Source organism: Salminus brasiliensis, chromosome 4 (genome assembly GCF_030463535.1).
Source record: "Salminus brasiliensis chromosome 4, fSalBra1.hap2, whole genome shotgun sequence".
Lineage (NCBI taxonomy): Eukaryota > Metazoa > Chordata > Actinopteri > Characiformes > Bryconidae > Salminus > Salminus brasiliensis.
Window position 1 is genome coordinate 18,708,880 of NC_132881.1, and position 18,331 is coordinate 18,727,210.

Below are 18,331 nucleotides of genomic sequence, written 5' to 3' on the forward strand. Positions count from 1 at the left end.
AATTACTGACTCTAGCTAATCTCTTGCTGCACATTTATAAGTCCTACAGCCCTAAAACATTAATTAATTGAAAGGAACGACCACAGGAGCACTACAGATCAAATATTATCTAGTTGTTGGACCATATCTGTCTGTTGGCAGCATAGTAGTGACACTGCTGCTAGGTTTAGAATAGTCCACTAATAAAATATACCATAGTGGACATGACCACAACCTTAAGCCATTAAGGATTTCTGTAGTGTTGCCATCACTGCTAAACTGAGAAGAGTGATGCCGACTACAAAGCACACCTATTGGACAGGTGTATCTGATAAAGCAGTGCCACTTAATGTGCGGTCAGAGAAAAAAGTACACTTAACATTTTAGACTCTGTATGTTAGCCCACACTTTAGTTCTTTATTCTCTTACCTACACCGCCTTCCAATTAAATGCGTTTAACAGGCCCTAAAATAGATCCATGTGGGGCTCCACAAAAAGCATTTACCAAACATTAAAAAACAAAATAATAACACTAGGGTTAAAGAGGCTAATTAATCTTTGTTCATAAATCTAAAGACATGTAATGCCACCAAGCTGCAGAGACATGCAGGGACTGAAGTCACTCAGGACACGATCAGAAGGATTTGTCCTGTTAAACAGAAAAAAGAGGAAAAAACTCGAGGATGGGGGGTCATGGACACAACACACACCACCCGTTCTCCGGAGCAATCAGTGCCGGCTCGTTTAACCTGCCGTGGAAACAACAGGGTTCGGTTACGGCCGCTGTCCATCTCACACCCTGACACTCACTCCACTCGCATCTCAGACCTCAGACCTCTGCTCTTTCAGCATCAGCCAGACACACACGCTCCGATTTCAACACTATGGTGTCCAGTTTGTAATGAGGTCAGAATAATTTCATGCAGATTGGACACATATTGCATGCGGCTGTGTGACTCATTTCGCTGGTGTACAAGCAGACGGGTGGGTGGGACAGAGTGTGTGTTTATCACAGCAGCCCAGTTAAACAGCTGTGATTTCCGAGAGAGAGAGAGAGAGAGAGAGAGAGAGAGAGAGAGAGAGAGAGATGAAAATAGAGTGCTAAAGGAAAAAAGACAAAAGAAGACAGGATGGGACTGTGAGAGCAAGAGCATACGGCAGAGAGACAGATTTCTAAACAAAGCAGGAAAAAGAAAAGGAGCTGGAAGGAGAGAGTTGAAAGTAACAAGTGCGATACAGTGAAGGAGAATGAGAGAGAGAGAGAGAGAGAGATTCTCATTCAGAAAGAGAGAGAGTATGCAAGAAGGGACAGATAAGGAGAGATAAACAATGGGAACAAGTGTAAATGTGAGAGAGAGAGAGAGAGAGAGAGAGAGAGAGAGAGAGAGAGAGAGAGAGAGAGAGATTCTCATTTAGAAAGGAGGAAATAGTGTGCAAAAGGGACAAAGATGGAGAGAGAAACAAGCGGAACTGGAGTAAGACAGAGAAAGCGAGAGCTGGAGGGAGAGATGCAAAGAGAGAGCTAAAGTGAAAGGGACAGAGATTGATACATGGTTGGGGAGGGGAGAGAGAGAAGGAGAATGAACGAGAGAGAATACAACAGATATAGAAGAAGACAGAGGGAGAGAGACGGCGAGAAAGAAAAGAGACAGCGAGAAAGAAATGGAGGTTATAGAGGTGAAAGTGGTACCCGATGTCCATAAAACTCTGACGACTAATTACACAACACCACTGTTAACGAGCATTTCCCCCGAGGACAGACACATCGTGAGCCAATAAAGAGGCATTTAACAGAAAGCCAAACAGAAACAGCCTTCCAAATGCCTCTCTGAGCAGGGGTGTGGCAGTAACACATGGAGCGCTGTAGAGTGCGCCCACCACTCTGCTGAAACACACACACACACACACACACACACACACACACACACACACACACACACACACCTGGGTAAACAGTACCAGGTGAATGAGACAATCACACGCTACCCGAGAAGCTAAAATTACTCAGGTTTACTTCTGACCTTCTAAGCAAAGTTCAAACCATGTCATTGTTTACGCTTCAGACCTCAGATGCTCACGTACCACACACACACACACACACACACATACAGAATACTCCACAACTGATGTTAATTGCCCTTATAAATCAGCAAGCGTTACTGTAATTTCCAATTAAGACTGTAAACATGCAAACAAATACATAAACCTTAGGACACCTGGGACCGATCTCAGCAGCACTTTACTGGCATGGACGAACCATCCAGTCATGGAAAAGAGCAAAAGCAACTGTAGAAAACTGTAGAATGATACCAGGGGTGTGACTGAGTCCAGGCTATAGTCCCATATCTTTTTATTTAAAAAAAATAAAGTTAAACATCATTGAATAGGCTTGAGGTGGGTTAGCTAGCGCACTTGATATATCAAAGCATCGCAATGTTATGTTTTGCAACGCTGTATCAATTTTCATGGATTTTTACATGGAAAGATTGGTGGCTCATTTAGGGTTGTGGTTAACCCCCGACTGCTGGATAGCAGATAGTTCTGTATTCAGATGACACTGTTCTGAAGTCAACTTTTAGTCTACTCTGATTTGATGCACATGGCAGGTATTTTTTACTAGGCCAGTTTTTGTAAACTTTTTTGTTTAAAATATTGCAATACATCACTTTGCTTACAGTATCACAATAAACTGAATCAAGGCCCCTGTATAGTGATGCATATCGTATTGCCGTTCTTGTGGCCAGTAACTGTATCTATCCAGTCATAGGTTCTGATCCAGGCTCACTGACAGGCTCATTTCCAGTTGTTTTTAGTGGGAAAGATATGTTTAGCTCGCTGTTTGGTGCACAAAGCCTCTCGGATTTTACGCTCCTTGGCGGCAGTGTCCTGTTCACTGCGGTGAGCTCCGAGCAGTCATTAAGAAGATGATGACAAAGAAAAACCACCTCAATCACCATTTGTATTTTGTACATAGAAATTTGACCTCTGCCTTTTATCCATCCGTACAGTGAACATGCACATACACAAACTACGGAGCACACATGCCCAGAACTGCAGCACCCGGGGAGCAGCTGGGGGGGCTTTTTGCGCAAGTGAACTTCAGTTATGTCCTGACGGTTCAGGGGCTCAAACCGGCAACCTACCAGTCACAAGGCCGCTTCTCTAATCTTTGAGCCATGGCTGCTCAAAGTAAATAGCCTTTGAATTTGAAAGTGGGGCTTTCAGTAGATGAATGTAAATGTTAGAGAGTCTTGGCCAAGGACTTATATTGGTGTAGCAGGCTGTGGTGTGCTTCCCCAGCCAGAGATGTGAGCCCCAGGTCTTTTATCTGCATGAGTGAAGGTATGTTTTCACAGGAAATATTAAGAATTTCTAAAATCATGGAGGTCTAGTGTCTTGGGATCATGGGGTCTAGTGTCTTGCAAATTGTTGTTTGTCAACAGGTGAACTCGTGACAGGGTCATAGGCACCTAAGGTTTATTGACGCTCACTGCAGCGAAAATCTTGCTGGCAGATACAATAGTCCATGTCACAAGTGGTCAGATCTGCTGTGGTGGAACAAAGGGGACCTGCTCAGTATTAGGCAGGTGGTGTTGATGAAGGTTATGGGCTGATGAACGTATGTGCATGACTGGGAGAATGAGATGAAGCAGTCATAGAGTAGCAGCCTCTGCATGTTTATGTGAGCTCATAAAGGAAGAGCACTTGAGGTTAAGTGAGAATGAGCATCTCTATCTGCAGGTGTGCAAGGCAGTAGTGGATTTGGGTCTGAGGCATCTGGCTGGAGGGCTTGACGAGGTGCTAAAATATCGGGACTAATAAACATTAACGATCTTCATTAGCGCCAGGTGACTGAGGGAGAAATGGGGGTTGCTGGGGGCTAGGAAGGAGCTAGCATGGCCTTTCTGCTCCTCATTGACTCCACACCCTCCCTTTAAAAAATTGCTGAAGAAGTGCGTTTAAGCCACCTGCCATTTCAGGACATTTCTGTTGCAATTTGAAGGCTACACTGAATAAACCTTTGTGGCTGTGCTTGTCGCTAGCTAAAAAAGCAGAGCGCGACTGCATCTTTGTCCTGCTGACCTCGCAGACCTGTTTCCTGGAAAAAAAAAATGAAGCGCTTCATTTCTCAGCAATTGAGGGTGGATTTAAACAGGACCATGCACAGCTTGGTACAGGTAATGAGGGACAGAACGCAAACAACTGGCAGCTCAATTTGTTGCCGTGCAAACGCTTAGCATGACCTCACCAAGCCAGGCAGATGGTTTGTTTATAGCACACACACATACACATACACACACACACACACACACACACACACACACACACACACACACACACACACAGGAGAAAGAAGAGAATTTCCTGGCCTGTGGAACCAGTAGCTTGCCCCCAAAATCGTAATTGAGTTATAAAGCATGGGATTTCTGGCTTCTGAGATAAGCAAAACCACCACTAGCACCAACAAGGGCAGGAGCAGCATAATCCACGGTTCTGCGGATTTCTTTCTTTACTGAGCTTGAGTGAACTTTATGTTTTTGGCTTAATTCTACTCCTCTTTGCTCCATAGGCTTATATTTGTTAAACACAAATTCATACAGGAACAGCACCAGTCAAGCACCAGTCTCTCTCTCTCTTTCTCTCTCCCCAGGTGTGTGTTGCCTGACATTAGACACACACATCACAGAGAAGCTATTTTCCACCTGGTTCCCCTTCAGATCAGACCACGCTCCCCATTTGTTTTTTTCCCGTTGTGTGTGTTTATGCAAGTGCTTTGTCTGAGCCAGCCACACTCCATAAAGACACACCGTTCCAAGTCAAGTCTGGTCACCACATTTTCCACTGTTATTCTTCTGCTGGACTGAGAACAGTACCAGTGGGACAAACAATGCCAGTCTCCTCAAAATCCTCACACGCAAGCAATCAGGATACCAGCAATTGTATCAGTGGTGTTACAGTGTATTCTAATATACAGAGTCAAGCTCATGTGCATGTGCATCTTGGGGATCATTGTGGTACAAATGAACAAATTATAATAATTAAACCATACTTGTACCTACTTTATCTATAAGCAATTTAACATTATAGACTTAAAATTAACAACTCGCATCTAGGGCTGTAATGTATATTGCACAACATGTGGACAAGCCCTAAACCCTTTTGTTGACCCATTATTATATATTTACCCATTACATTTGTTTGCGTGCTTGTTTACATAAAAATAAATGTCACCAATATTTTAGCTCATCACGCTGCACAATGTGTAGTAAAACAGTGCAGTGCGTGCAATGACCAATGAAAGCATCAATAACAGTGCTACATTAACACAGAGTGAACTGTTACTCTGAGCTAATAGGTGTTTCCCCCCCAAAGACTGTATAATTCCACCTGGAAAGTTTGGAGGAGTAAGTCCAGGATTTGGTTTCAAAGCCGCAATCTGCAGCTCTGGTGTGAAAACAATTTGGCTTTAGGCTTTAAGCCAAAGGAGCGAAGAGAAGAACCCATTAAGAAGAGCCTATTAAGGTTGCAATGGTATTGCAACGGTAACGGTCTCAGAAAACATGGTTTTATGGGATTATGTTTTTACGGTATCACAGTGTGCTGTATTTCACAACTGTTTCTCTTTTATTCCTAAAAGGAATAAAAACAGGGTATGAACACACATTGATTTATCTTGGTTGAATGCCTCAATTTAAAAAATTAATACATAAAGAAGCTGCACATCAAGCTCCTTTGAACTATTCCAAGCTAAGGATTCGTTTCATTATGGATTAATCTGCTAATTATGTTACCCATTAACTGACTGACTGTTTGGTTCTTAAACTTAAAAATAGTAAGACATTGGTGGGATTCTCTGTTCGATTGCTTAATTTTCTTCAAATAATGATATTACGCAAAACTGCACAGCATGAAAACCATCAGTTTTTATATCGGCATATATCGCTGCAACCCTGGAGTTCATTAATGAAAATGAGCCAGTATGTTAACTTTTTACGTTTAAAACGTATAAAACAGTGGCATCTAAATGTTTTCCGACCTTGAAACAGTTGTAGAGGGGGCTTCCAATAGTTGCCTTTTATGGAGGCTTTTCCTCAACAGTGTAAATACAAATAGGACAATACAAAATTACGGACGCTTACAGACAGTGTTACTTACCGTATAGCCAAAGAGGTGCTGACAGGCAGTACAAATTGCAAAAAAACATGTACATCTCCCATTTAATGAAGTGAAAAATGACTTTTTGAAGACGAGACATTACCTTTTACTTTCACTCTTTTTCTCCATTTTATTGTGGTTTTATTTGGATAAGGTTTTATTTATTTATTTATTCATTCATATCAATTTTTATATTTTATTATGTCTTTTGTAGTATTTCTGCTGACTAGGTTTTCAAACTTTAATCAGTGTGATAAATCATAAAGGCAGAGAAACTGACATTTACTAGTGCTTCCGATCTTTATTGGGGTACTGTGTATAGATATTGTGTCTATACAAGTTGATGACAAAGCAGTTGTTCAATCTCAGGATTAGTCTGGATTACTGAGTATGTACAGCCTTCACGATTACTAACAGTGGTGATTAGTAGGCAGATCATTAATTGCAGCACATCAGGCTATGTTAGCCGTGTGTGTATGTGTGTGCATCCAATGCAAGTGAACTGGTGTAAATTGGCTGGCGCTTTTGGTCAATGCTACATTCCTTGACTCTATATAACCCAGCTAAGAACTTTTTTTGTTGCCATTGTAAAGGGTCATTTTGTAAGTTTGATGAAGGCTCTATATAAATTAAACTAATTTTTATTATTATTATTGTTATTATTATTATTATTATTATTTATTAATGAAAGATCCAGGTAGATTTCTCCAATATAAGTTAAATCTGGTCTTGGAATCACCACTGGAAATTTATTTTTGTTTGGTATTCTGGACAAGGACTGCCTAGCCCCTGACAACAACTGCAAATGTTAAACTGCTCTGAATCAGGAAAGAGAAGCTGGTTAGTATTAGCTTAGTTGTGCTGCTCACGACATAACAAATTCAAGTCTGGCTGACAGAAAGTAAAAGTCAAACGACTTTACCGTCAACATTTTACAGCATTACCATTCTACCGCCAAACTACCAAAGCTGGTATCTAACGCTAGCTAGATAGGCTATCTATCCCAGCACCCAACCCTGTCCGAGTGGCGTGTCTGACATTTTGATATTCAATAAAGAACCTCCTTTCAGAATGCTGGATACAAACAATGCCTTAAGTAGAAGCTTATTCTTCTTTCTCCATCTGGGAAATGGACTTCGAGTGTTGGTATTTTAGAAATGCATTAAGTCTTGGATATCTTAGAATAGTCTAATTATAGTCTATGCTCAGGATTAAAACAGTAATAAACAGCAGTCCTATTGTTCTGTTACTACATTGAAAATTGTTAAATTAACATTAAGCTGTAGGAGTGAGGACCAGAATGCTGAATCTGCTGCTGGGTTTGGGAATTTGGGAAATTATGGCCCATTTTTCCCAGACACAGATTAAGGTCTACCCTTAGACTAGCAGACATTTCTAACAGTGATTCATCACCAGTACTGCAAGGCCAGGCTTAATCAATCTCCGGGAAACCTGCTCTATAAATTGTATTCACCACAGTGATTATCTAATAGTGAAAAAGTGCAGAAATGTGGATTCAATTGTAAGAAACTTACCTCTAGCGGCGAGTCACACAGGAACCTCTTAAACTGTAAAGAGGAGAGAGGCAGGAAAGGCAAAAAAAAGTTAGTTACAAATTGTCAGACAGCACAAATAACACATTTAATACTCTTAATTTAAACACACATATATGAGATATCACAAGATAGAGCCATTACAACATTAACATACCATTCAAATGAATTCATGCACTTAAGCACATCGTGACATGGCCTCGCTCATGGTATAACCAAGTACATCTCCCTGTGTCAGTTTTCCAAGATCATGTATGCCACAATTAAAATGTAACCAGTCAATGATCAATCCAATAGCAACTTGCAACACAATTTTCTCCACACTGATAACTCTATTCTACTCGGTCTGAACCCAAGGTAAGCTCAACAGTAATGCAGAGAGAAGCTAAGACAGCAAAATAACTTATGAAGAAAAGTTTTGATCATGCTCCTCTCAGTGGATCAGCTTTGTTTACTGACTGGGCGACCCTCGCTGCTTGTGGATATGCAGAGCATGTTTCTAGCTTTAGATCACAAAGTGAACTAAATGAGAAACAGGGGCCAAGCGTGTACGCCTGAAGCCGTGCCACTCACTCTTGTACAGAGCACACGCTGTATTCCGGAAACCTCCATGATATATGAGGTGTGTCTACACACACAGACCTCGTCGTCCATGTTGGAAAGAGCTACAGGAAACACTGCATTACGATCACTCACACTAAGGATAGGCAGACAGGTGAAGCTGGGATGTGAGCACAATGCATGTCTTCGGTCTTGAGAGACAAAATGACAGCAATAAAAGTAGGCTAATGAAGGTTGTTCATGTTTATAAAGCAGTCACACACACTCTATAATACCACATCCAATCACACAAACCTTTATGCTAGCTCGATCAATACAGCTGATCTATAGTAATGGCTGAAATAGACACCCCACTTGCAGTCATGTGAAAAAAAGAGAAAACCCTTGCTCTCAAAAAAAAAAAAAAAAGATCAGGGCTAGACTCATTCAAGATGAATCTGTCTAAAGCACACTGTTTCAGAAGTCCTGGTCTGCGTTTAGGTGTTTTCAGGTAAGTTTTTGCAGTCTCTTACTGATGGTGGATGCAAGTACTTTGACTTCAGCTGTGGCAAGAGCTACCTGAAGGTATGGTGACGACATTTTCGGATTGTTGGAGACAACTTTACGCATCTTGCAGTCTGCTCTTGGGCTGAACTTGCTAAAATGGCCTGACCTGGCTAAGCTTATTGTAAATGATTTTAAGGTCAGTGGAACTGACAGTGAAGCCGATTACTAATTGTTTGGAGATCTTTTCAAACCCTTTCCCAGACTCATCTGTATCTACAATCTGCTTTCTAAAGGCCTCGGAGAGCTCTTTGGATCTGGCCATGGTGATCTTCACCACTCACTTCAACAATCAAGGGCAAGCCAAACTAAATGTCTGTTCCTCCAAAATCCCCTCTAACAATGTTATCATCTGCAGCTGATGTGTTGCACCTCATTCTAATTTTAGACATTTTCAGTAGTCATAAAATAGGGGTAGTGGTGTCCTAACTTTTTCATGATTATTTTCTATTTTTGATGCATCATTTCTTCAGTTGTGTGTGTCTAGTTATATTACCTCCATCTCTAAATATTGTGTAAATGAAGATCAAATGTCCATGTGATCTAATATGTTAAAAAAGGGGGCTTCATGTCGTGTCCTATGCTTTTCCTATGACTGTATGCGTATCTTGGAAAATCAAACCACTAAGGGCTCCAATACTTAGTGACTTGTTTGAGATTGTAACCAGCAGACAGTAGTGCAGGTTACAGTTGGTATACTACCTGGTGCTGTATAGTCCTCCCTGAGGTAGTTGGCTTAAGATTTCCCGGGAGGAACTCGCACTTCTGAAATCAGGGTCTCTGTGTGATTTGGCTATAATAATATTTATAATACAGCCCTAATGATATATACATGAAGAAGATATGTTATCTGTTCACTTATTCTTTTATTAGGAACACTCAGGAACACTCCAATACTGGCTCGGGTCCCCCCTGGTCTTAAAACAACTTTAATGTTTCATGGAATGGATTCAATAAGACGCTGTAAACATTTCTTAGAGATTCCTCTCTCCCCAACGAGGCGTTTCCATCCACAGAACCGCCGTTCACTGTAGGGTCTTTCTTTATTACACCATTCTGAGTAAACTTTAGAGATTCTAGAGAAAATCCCAGGAGATCAGCATTTAAAGAAGTTCTTTCCAGATGTTTAACTTGAGCTCCACCGTTCCTGATAACTGACATTTCTTAATGACATCACAAACTGAGAAAATCACTACTGGAAAACACTAGGCAGATGATTAGAGGAGCCCATGGCTGCTGACTGTTGGGTTTGAGGAGCATTTATAAAGCTTTTGCAACACCTGATGACTGTGAGCATGGCATAGCCCATACAAGCTAATTTAGGTCTGAAACCTTGGTAAACGTTCTCTGAGAGCTCAAATCTTTTGGAATGCCCAAACTTTAGCAACTTTAACTTCAGTGCTCTTTTCCTATTTTTTCCAGAATCTAAAATCATGATCAAGATTTTGAAAAATGTTTCCTCTCTAACTTTTCTTCTCTCAGTAACAGAATTTCTGATTTTGACACTCTCACACATACAGTATTCCATCTTTCTCTCTCTCTCTCTCTCTCTCTCTCTCTCTCTCTCTAAAACTCCTCCAGGCACCACAGGGATATGCGTTATCTTGACCTCCCGGCCTGTTGGCCTGGCTGCACGTTCACCTCATACAGAGGGAGACCCAGCCAGGAGTGTGATCACACATCCTTAACCACTTTTACTCTCACTCACTCGCACTCGCTCACACACACATTAAGCTCATAATGGTCAGGAACTCAGTCCAATTACAAGTCTCCCAGTTCCAACATAGAGGAGGTTGATTGGTCCAGACAGAATACACAACCATAAAAACGATTAACAGACGTCAATGCTCATTTTCTGTATATGTGTGTGTGTAAGTGCAGTGCTGGCACTGCTGACCCATTGTAATGTGCTCTGCTGTGAGATAGGCTGAGGAGAAACTAAACAATAAAGAAGAGACGTCCCCAGATCTACAGTACATGGAACAGGGAAGCTTGCATCTGACTTTGTCTGAGAAAATGTACCATATTACAGTTCAGTAAAGACGGCATACCTGTAAATAACTCCATTTAACACAAAATTTCTCTGCTGCTGCCCACCCCAAGTGTATGCATGTACACACACACAAACACACACACACACACACATGTAGGAGGTCTGGAGAAAGCAGGCTCCTGCGGTTTTAAATGCTGCACTACAACAGTGTGCTACTTCTCTTACAGATAGCAGGGCTGGAGAGAATTAGTCAGACAGTTAGCGGCTCCATATGACTTTCTCCATCTGCTGTCCCTGTTCTCAATAAAATAGGTGTGGAGATGGAAGTGAAGGAGCTAAAATAAAGATTTAAACATAAATATTGTCTATAACTTATCATGATAAACTAAACATAAACTACATATCACACAAACTAAACACACTAAACATTATTTCAGTAGACACTGACAAGCTGGGCGAAGCCATCGGGGAGATCAAGATGGCTACGGCTATTGCGAGCCCCTGCATGGAACCCTGCTGCAGATGAAGGCTAAATAGGTCTTCGCTGCCCCGCTCAGGCGAGGCGCACGGGTTAAGGGGGTGAAATGCTTGTGACCCTGAGATACCTGCTGAAGATGCAGAGGGTTCCTGATGAAAAGGGTATTCTACCAGCAACACCATGGCACAGCTTATTTCACAAGTTACATCAAGAGGAGGCAAACCTAGCACCGCTTCCTAGTTAGCTCCAGTTGCTGTTTGTAGCAAAGCATCTTTGACATTTTACCAGTGTCAGTTATTGAAATAAATAATTGATTATTCAGGTTACGAATCACTCAATTACCAATCACCCAATTACTCTTATGTAGCAACTAGCTTTTAAATGAAGCTTGAGGTTGTTTACATATTTGCTAACTAACAATAAAGACAATATTGTTTTCTTATTATTTCAGAAAAAAAATAAATAAATAAAGAGCCACATAAGCCCTCCTCGTGTTCATACGATACTCCCGCGATTCAAACTAAAGTAACTTTACTCTCCTCTCTCACACCAGAGTGATATCGCTGCAGATGTGTGGCCATGTTGCCTTATTGCTCCGTAATGATTTTGTGACTAAACCATTTCTAGTTAGCGTGAGAAACCCACACAATGACATCACCAACTAATCGACTGTTAAATTAGTTAGCTTGCCCAACCTCGCTACAGCAGCTATTAGAAGACCACATTTGCGTGTGAAGCTTAGCTAGATCAGTCGTCAATCTTAGAACTTTACTTTCCTGCATCCAATCCCCACTTACGCAGAAATAATACTCTGTACACAATTAGCAAAGCAACAGGCAAGAGAGTGTCTCGTACAAACGCATACACACACACCCACACCACTGATGACGGCTAAGAGAGTTGCAGAGCCCTTTATATGCCCATTAAAATAAAATCATCTCACTCCAGCCTCAAAGCACGTTTGCCTTCTCATTCATCAACCTACTTCTGCTCACACAAGCTCTTCTCCAAACGCTAGCCCTTCTACCCCTGATTCATTCATCTACTTGCTCTACAGCGAAACACATCTTGATGCGATTAAAGAATTGTCAACTAAAAAGGAGAGGGTTTAAGATGGTAAAGAAAATGCTGCGTCAGATTTAGGAATCCCAGAGAAACAGAAGAAAAGCAGATGCACAGCCTTCCATTTTTAGTTCCAACATGATCCTCTCCCTGTGCTTCAAATCTGCTGGTTGACCGCTCCAAAATGGCAGTCGGAAAAACAAACTGTGGGGACCTGTGACCTCGGCAAAAAGCGAAATGGCTCAGCTGGGAGAGGAGGCCCCGCTAATCTGAAATTAGGCAGAACATGGAGAGCTTCAGTGGACTGAGGCTTAGTAGAAAATAGCCATGAAAGTCTGTGTTTTAATCTGCTTTTAAATCAACAAGCGCTTAAATTAACTCCGTCCGCCTAAGCACTTTTCAACAGAGGGCCTGCAATCTACAAATATTTAACTGAAGTGGATCTCTTAAGTCATGCATGCAGTTGTATGCAGATGTTTAAAGATACCTAGACATATAACATTTTATTGAATTTTTTAAGCAATAGTAAATAAACATAAAACAATGTTTGTGCAGTTACGTTTATGTGCAATAGTTTGGACAACCTACCATCTGCATTTTTTAGGATAAGATATTAGTCAAATGTGTTACTAGCTCTATTTGTAGACAGCTAGGGTTCTGTTCACACCAAGCACCAACATTTGTTTTCGCATAGGCGTTCACACTTAAAATAATTATACACAATAATAATTCATTAATCAAGATGACGCACCTAGTTTTGCTTGTGCACCAGCCATGAGTATCATTTTCATTCATTATTTCCTTTGTTATTTTAGCATGCTGCTCTAACTTGGACGGACAGTGTGGTCTCACAGTAAATTTCCTTGGTGGTGATCACACTACAAGAATAACGTGGTCATATGCTTCTTGAATGTGGTTTGAGTGATCAGATTACATCGTGGAACGTCTTCGAGGTTCCTTGTACCCTTGTTAACACTTTGTGCTGGCCACTTATGATCAGATCACCCAAGAATGCACGTTACTGCTAGGTGTGAACAGGGTTTTAAGAGTTTTTCATTTTTATGTTCTTATTCTTATTTTAGCCATTTCCACCCACTCTTCTCTTCAGTTCTGCAATATTCTTGGGTCACCTTGCCACACAGCATGTTTAAGATTTATCCAGCAATGTTTAATTATGTTCAATGATAAAGTCAGAGTGCAATATTTCCCCATGTCACAGGCTGCCAAACAACCCCAGTGTAAAAGATCCAGTCCCATGCTTAACAGTTGGCAAGGTGTTCTTTTCATCAAATGTCAAATTTAGTTCTACCTAAGAGTTTTCTTGGTGCTCTTTTTACAACCCCTAACAAAAGTACTTGTTGATGGTTATTAGATAATAAAGTTCATCAAAAAAACAGGTCACCTGAAAAAAAATGAAAGCTAACTGATTTAGTTCTTTAGGGGAAACTCAGCTATGCTATATTGCTGTATGTTATACCACTCAGGTCTTTACCCCAAGCCGCCCTCCCCCCGCCCCCCATACCACATAACACCTCCGTTTCCCCTCTGCAGAGTGTCTGTCCCACCTTGGCTATAAACACTGGCTGGCGCTGGGATAAGGCAAATGAACAGGCACAAACACACGGCTTCCCCACTTTAAAGATTGTTAGGACATGAGGAAAGAATCTGGGTGAGACGGCTGACTCTCACAGCTTTTATTGTTTATTCATTGCCACGTTTTACAAGTTGGATTATTTATTAATTTGCTGAGACACGTTGGCAGAGCTGGGCCAGTTTCCAGGCCCGAGGGGACAAAAACCTCTCACAGGTTACAGAGGAAGTCCAGCAATTCTGCTTCCTTCTTCTCGCCAAGTGTTTCCTCCCTTCTCTCTTTCTCTGCAAGAACTTTAAGGCTCAGTGCATGTAGAACTTCATCTTCTAAGTCTGGCCTTGCAGCCATATTACAGCTATATAGATTCATTTAATAGACTTTAAGGTGCAGAATGCGTGATGCAAAAACAATAGACGGACAAAAGAAACATGCAAAAGTAATGATGTCTTTCCTAGCAATCCATCTATTCTGCTTCTTCCTGGTGAGGGTCTGCGGTGCGACCGTGCCTTCTGATTCCCTTCCAATCATGTCGAACAAATTAGAACTGCTTTTAGAGATGTTTGTGCAATGGACAAAGTCCATGATAAACTCTCTGATGAACTGCTGTTTATCTGTCTTTCTGTAGCTACATACAGAATACAGCTGAGCAGCAGGTAACTTTATTCTCTAAAACTTTAAAATGCTTTAAAAACTTTAAATGTTTACTATATTTACAAAGAGGGCCTCACTCCACAATAGTTGTGATCTGATTGAGTCATCGAGCGCCACTGTTTGGTCTTTACACTTATACCGGAAGTGCTTTTTTAAAAATTGTGGCCAAATAATTTTGGTTGCCAAATATTTGGTGCATCCTTAGACATTACCTTTGCAGATATCACAACAAAAGGTTTTCCTTTTCCCAATATGTTACATTCAGTAAATAAACAATGACTGCATATTCAAAGGTGTAGACAAAGTGTATATTGATAACTTAGATTTGCACTAAACAGCACCTCTTGCACTGGATCCCCCTAAGAGAATACTCTCACCAACTTGCTCGCTTGTTTGTGGCAGAAGTGTTTATTCCCAACGAACGTTTACCTGGACGTATGGGTCTGTGATGCAGAAAATTAGGAGGAACCTTCTGTCCAGATATAATAATACATTATGAAACCAAACATTATAGATAATATACTCTTGCTTTATGTATATATATTTTTTTCTACATGGTTGGTGTGGCGCAACAGATAACACCACTACCTGCAAGCTAGAAAACTGGGGTTCGATTCCCGATCTGGGTGACTATGCTGCTCTAAACCAATAAGAGTCCTTGGGCTAGTCCCAGGGCTAAGACTCCTAACACTACATTGGCCCACCTCTGTAACACAAGCAACCTTGTAAGTAACTCTAGATAAGAGCATCAGCAAAATGCCATAAATGTAAAATAACAAAATTGATAGCTAATTAATAGTGTTCTCATTCTAGTACATTAAGCACAATAATATTACTAGTGCCTTCAAGCGACTCAAAGGAAGCATGTTCTTGCCTTCCCAGAATTTGCTGGTAAACCACAGGAAACCCTCACTAGTGGGTGTGAAGTGGCATTATGGCATTGTATTGTGAGAAAAACTGGGCCAAAAAAAGCGAAGGGTAAAAAAAACATACATTAGTGGTACACTGAGCAAAACCAGAGCAAACCAACAAGCCCTTCAGCTCTTCCTTTATCAGTTTCACAGGTTTTCTAATGAGGTCGAATAAAAGAATAAACCTGCAGGAATTGTAGTGTCGCATAGGAAAAGAAAAGAAAAGGAAAAAAAAACAAAAAACTTGTCACTCATACCTGGCTTTCATCACATTCGAATGGAGGGTCGCCATGAACGCTCATCTGGTATCGGGCATACAGTGCCACCGACTGCTCGTAGGACGCCAAGAAGTCAGGGTCCTCAAAGTTGACCGGCACTAGCCTCACCTTCAGGGGCAGCAGGATGGAGGGATGGTTAGTGGGAGGAACGGAAGAACAAGGGAATAAGGGAAGTGGCCCAGACCTGACTAGACGTGAGAGGTGAACAAGTACATATGAAATGTGGAACCGCAGACGGTAAGAGGCAACAGGTGGATGTGAAAGGATGGAGCATGGAACAAATGAAAACGAAATAATTTGAAATAATGGAAAGGGAAATAAAAGACAATGGAAGCCACAAATGTGACAAAAAGAATAGCGTGTTTGAGGAGCGGTTGACAACGAGCCTTCATACTAGGGATGTGCGTGGGTACACAAGCACCTGGTTAACCATTCCACGAGAAGAAGGAAAAGATCTACAGGGCAGGAAAACAGTGAAACACTTATCATATTTGAACAACGTTATAGATTGTGACTATTTTGCTCATACATGTCTGTTCATGTTAAACTAACACAGATCTAAAACAGACTAACGTAGGTACCACTGAGGAGAAAAAAAAACAACTTTGTGTAAAAGCCAATTAATCAATCTACCGCAACCCCAGTTGATTCTAGTTTCAGCATGAGCAGATTAGTTTATGCAGTAGGACAGCCTTCTCTGAAATGTTAACCTTAAAGCATAAACTTCAGAAGTCCAAAAGAAGAATGAGATAGATCAGAATTTCCTGATATTTATATTTAGATGTATTGAATAATCTAGAACATCTAGAACAGACCACTTAATTTTCATGAGAAAAAGCAAAGGAACAGTCTTAAAGTTAATTAAAGGAAATAACGGTTCATATTCCTCGTTTGCAATAATTTCAAACGGTCGACCCACTGACTTCATCAAGCTGCTGTTTTTTTTTCCTTTTTTGAGGAATTTCTAGTTTTTACAGCACTTATGTTTTAGGTTTTAGGAGATCTTCCCTTCAGTATCTCCTTCAGAATGTGAAGTACATGTTCAACTGGATTAAGGTCTGGTGAACATGGGCAGTGTAAATCTCCCCTTTTTACCCTGATTGAAGACTTTGTTGCAGTGTGTTTTGGGTCACGGTCATGCTGCATTAGGTGTCTTGCAAATAGATAGGATGAATTTCTCTATAAATTGGCAGACAGAACTTCCAAATTCATTATGCTGCCATTATTAAGTTCCACCACAAGTGAACTACACTATAAGAAGCATAAGAATCTAGAGAAACTTTTGAAGGTTCTTCAATGTGAAACTGTGGAGAAAAGTCTTAAGATGCTTTGAGGAACTTTCAAGAATAGCTTTTCAGAAGGAAACAATCCTTTGAGGATTCATCAAAGCTCCTTAAGAGGTTTCTAAACACTGGGCCTTTCCTTCACTTTGGTATAGGTCAGTCAAGTTATCAGTTAGACGATTTGTGCTACATACGATTTGTGGCTGATTTCTGTATTTCTTGACAAATTCCAAGCTGGTCTTTAAATTCTTACAGCTGATGAGTGGTGTGCATCTTGTGGTATGGCCTCTATATTCCAACATTCCAACTTGTTGTACTGGCCAGGTCTAATGCTTGTGCAATGGTTTTGCAAAAACTTTCCTAAATGGCTTGCTTTACTACCACAGAAAGCTCTCTTATCTTCATGTTGGTTTATTCTTTTTTTTAACACCAAATGCAGCCTGTATGTGCGAAACCCAAGAATGTAACTGGACATTCAGCATACCTGGGCAACAAGAAACCCCTCTCAGACGTGATCCAATACTTTAGCTTGGCAATGGAAAGTTCAAACAAAAGAACAGAAAATAACATCCGAATTTCTGATCTATCGTCTCATTCATCTTTTCATCTCAAACCCAAAGATCTGTTGTATGGCAGATACAAAAGGGGGGGGGGGGTTGCCATTGCATTGCTGTGCTTACATGTGCTGTTAAAATCTTTCTTTTTTTGTAATATTTAATTAAAGCTTCCGCTCGCCCCATTTTCATTTTTGAAAGAACACACTGCATACTGAACAACAGGAGCAATCATACAAATAATATTCAGCCATCAAATCACATGCATGACAGCAGTGGAGTATTAATCCAGGTTTGAAGTGTAGAGAAAACACAAAATGGAGGAAAATGAGGATCTGAAGATGAGGCTAGTGCACTGCAGCCCGGTCAGCTCATATTCACCTCTAGCGCAAGAATAAACAGCACGCAGCACAACGCAAATAACAACCACTACTGGAAAAGGAAATATACAAACACAGTCGGGTGGCATATTAAAACAGGTAGTGTCAGTCAGGTAGTGAATAGCTCCTCTATACGTCTCAGGAACTGAACTGGGGGGTGAAACACTAATCTTCCAAAATATAAGTAATAACACGAAATATTTGAGATATGGTGTCTGTAAAAGTCATAGCATGTCTTTTACATTATTTTCATAATCTTGGGCCCCTATGGAAGATTATGACATTCACCAATAATTCTTCTTTGGGGTTATTTGGTATCCATAATCATAATAGAGCTGTAAAAAATTCCTTTCTCACG

General features: G+C 40.8%; 1 protein-coding gene across 8 annotated transcripts in view; it reads right to left on the bottom strand.

Annotated features, from left to right (window-relative positions):
• The window catches only part of LOC140554459 (arginyl-tRNA--protein transferase 1), a 320,650-nt gene that overhangs the window by 95,493 nt on the left and 206,826 nt on the right, over window positions 1-18,331 (bottom strand). For 5 of the 8 annotated variants that reach the window (XM_072677493.1, XM_072677494.1, XM_072677495.1 and 2 more), the window contains exon 8: window positions 7,671-7,703. In XM_072677493.1, the coding sequence (XP_072533594.1) occupies window positions 7,671-7,703 (33 nt within the window). Of the gene's footprint in view, window positions 1-7,670; window positions 7,704-15,735; window positions 15,865-18,331 lie in introns of all 8 variants that reach the window. The other 3 variants (XM_072677498.1, XM_072677497.1, XM_072677491.1) reach the window with 1 other exon arrangement.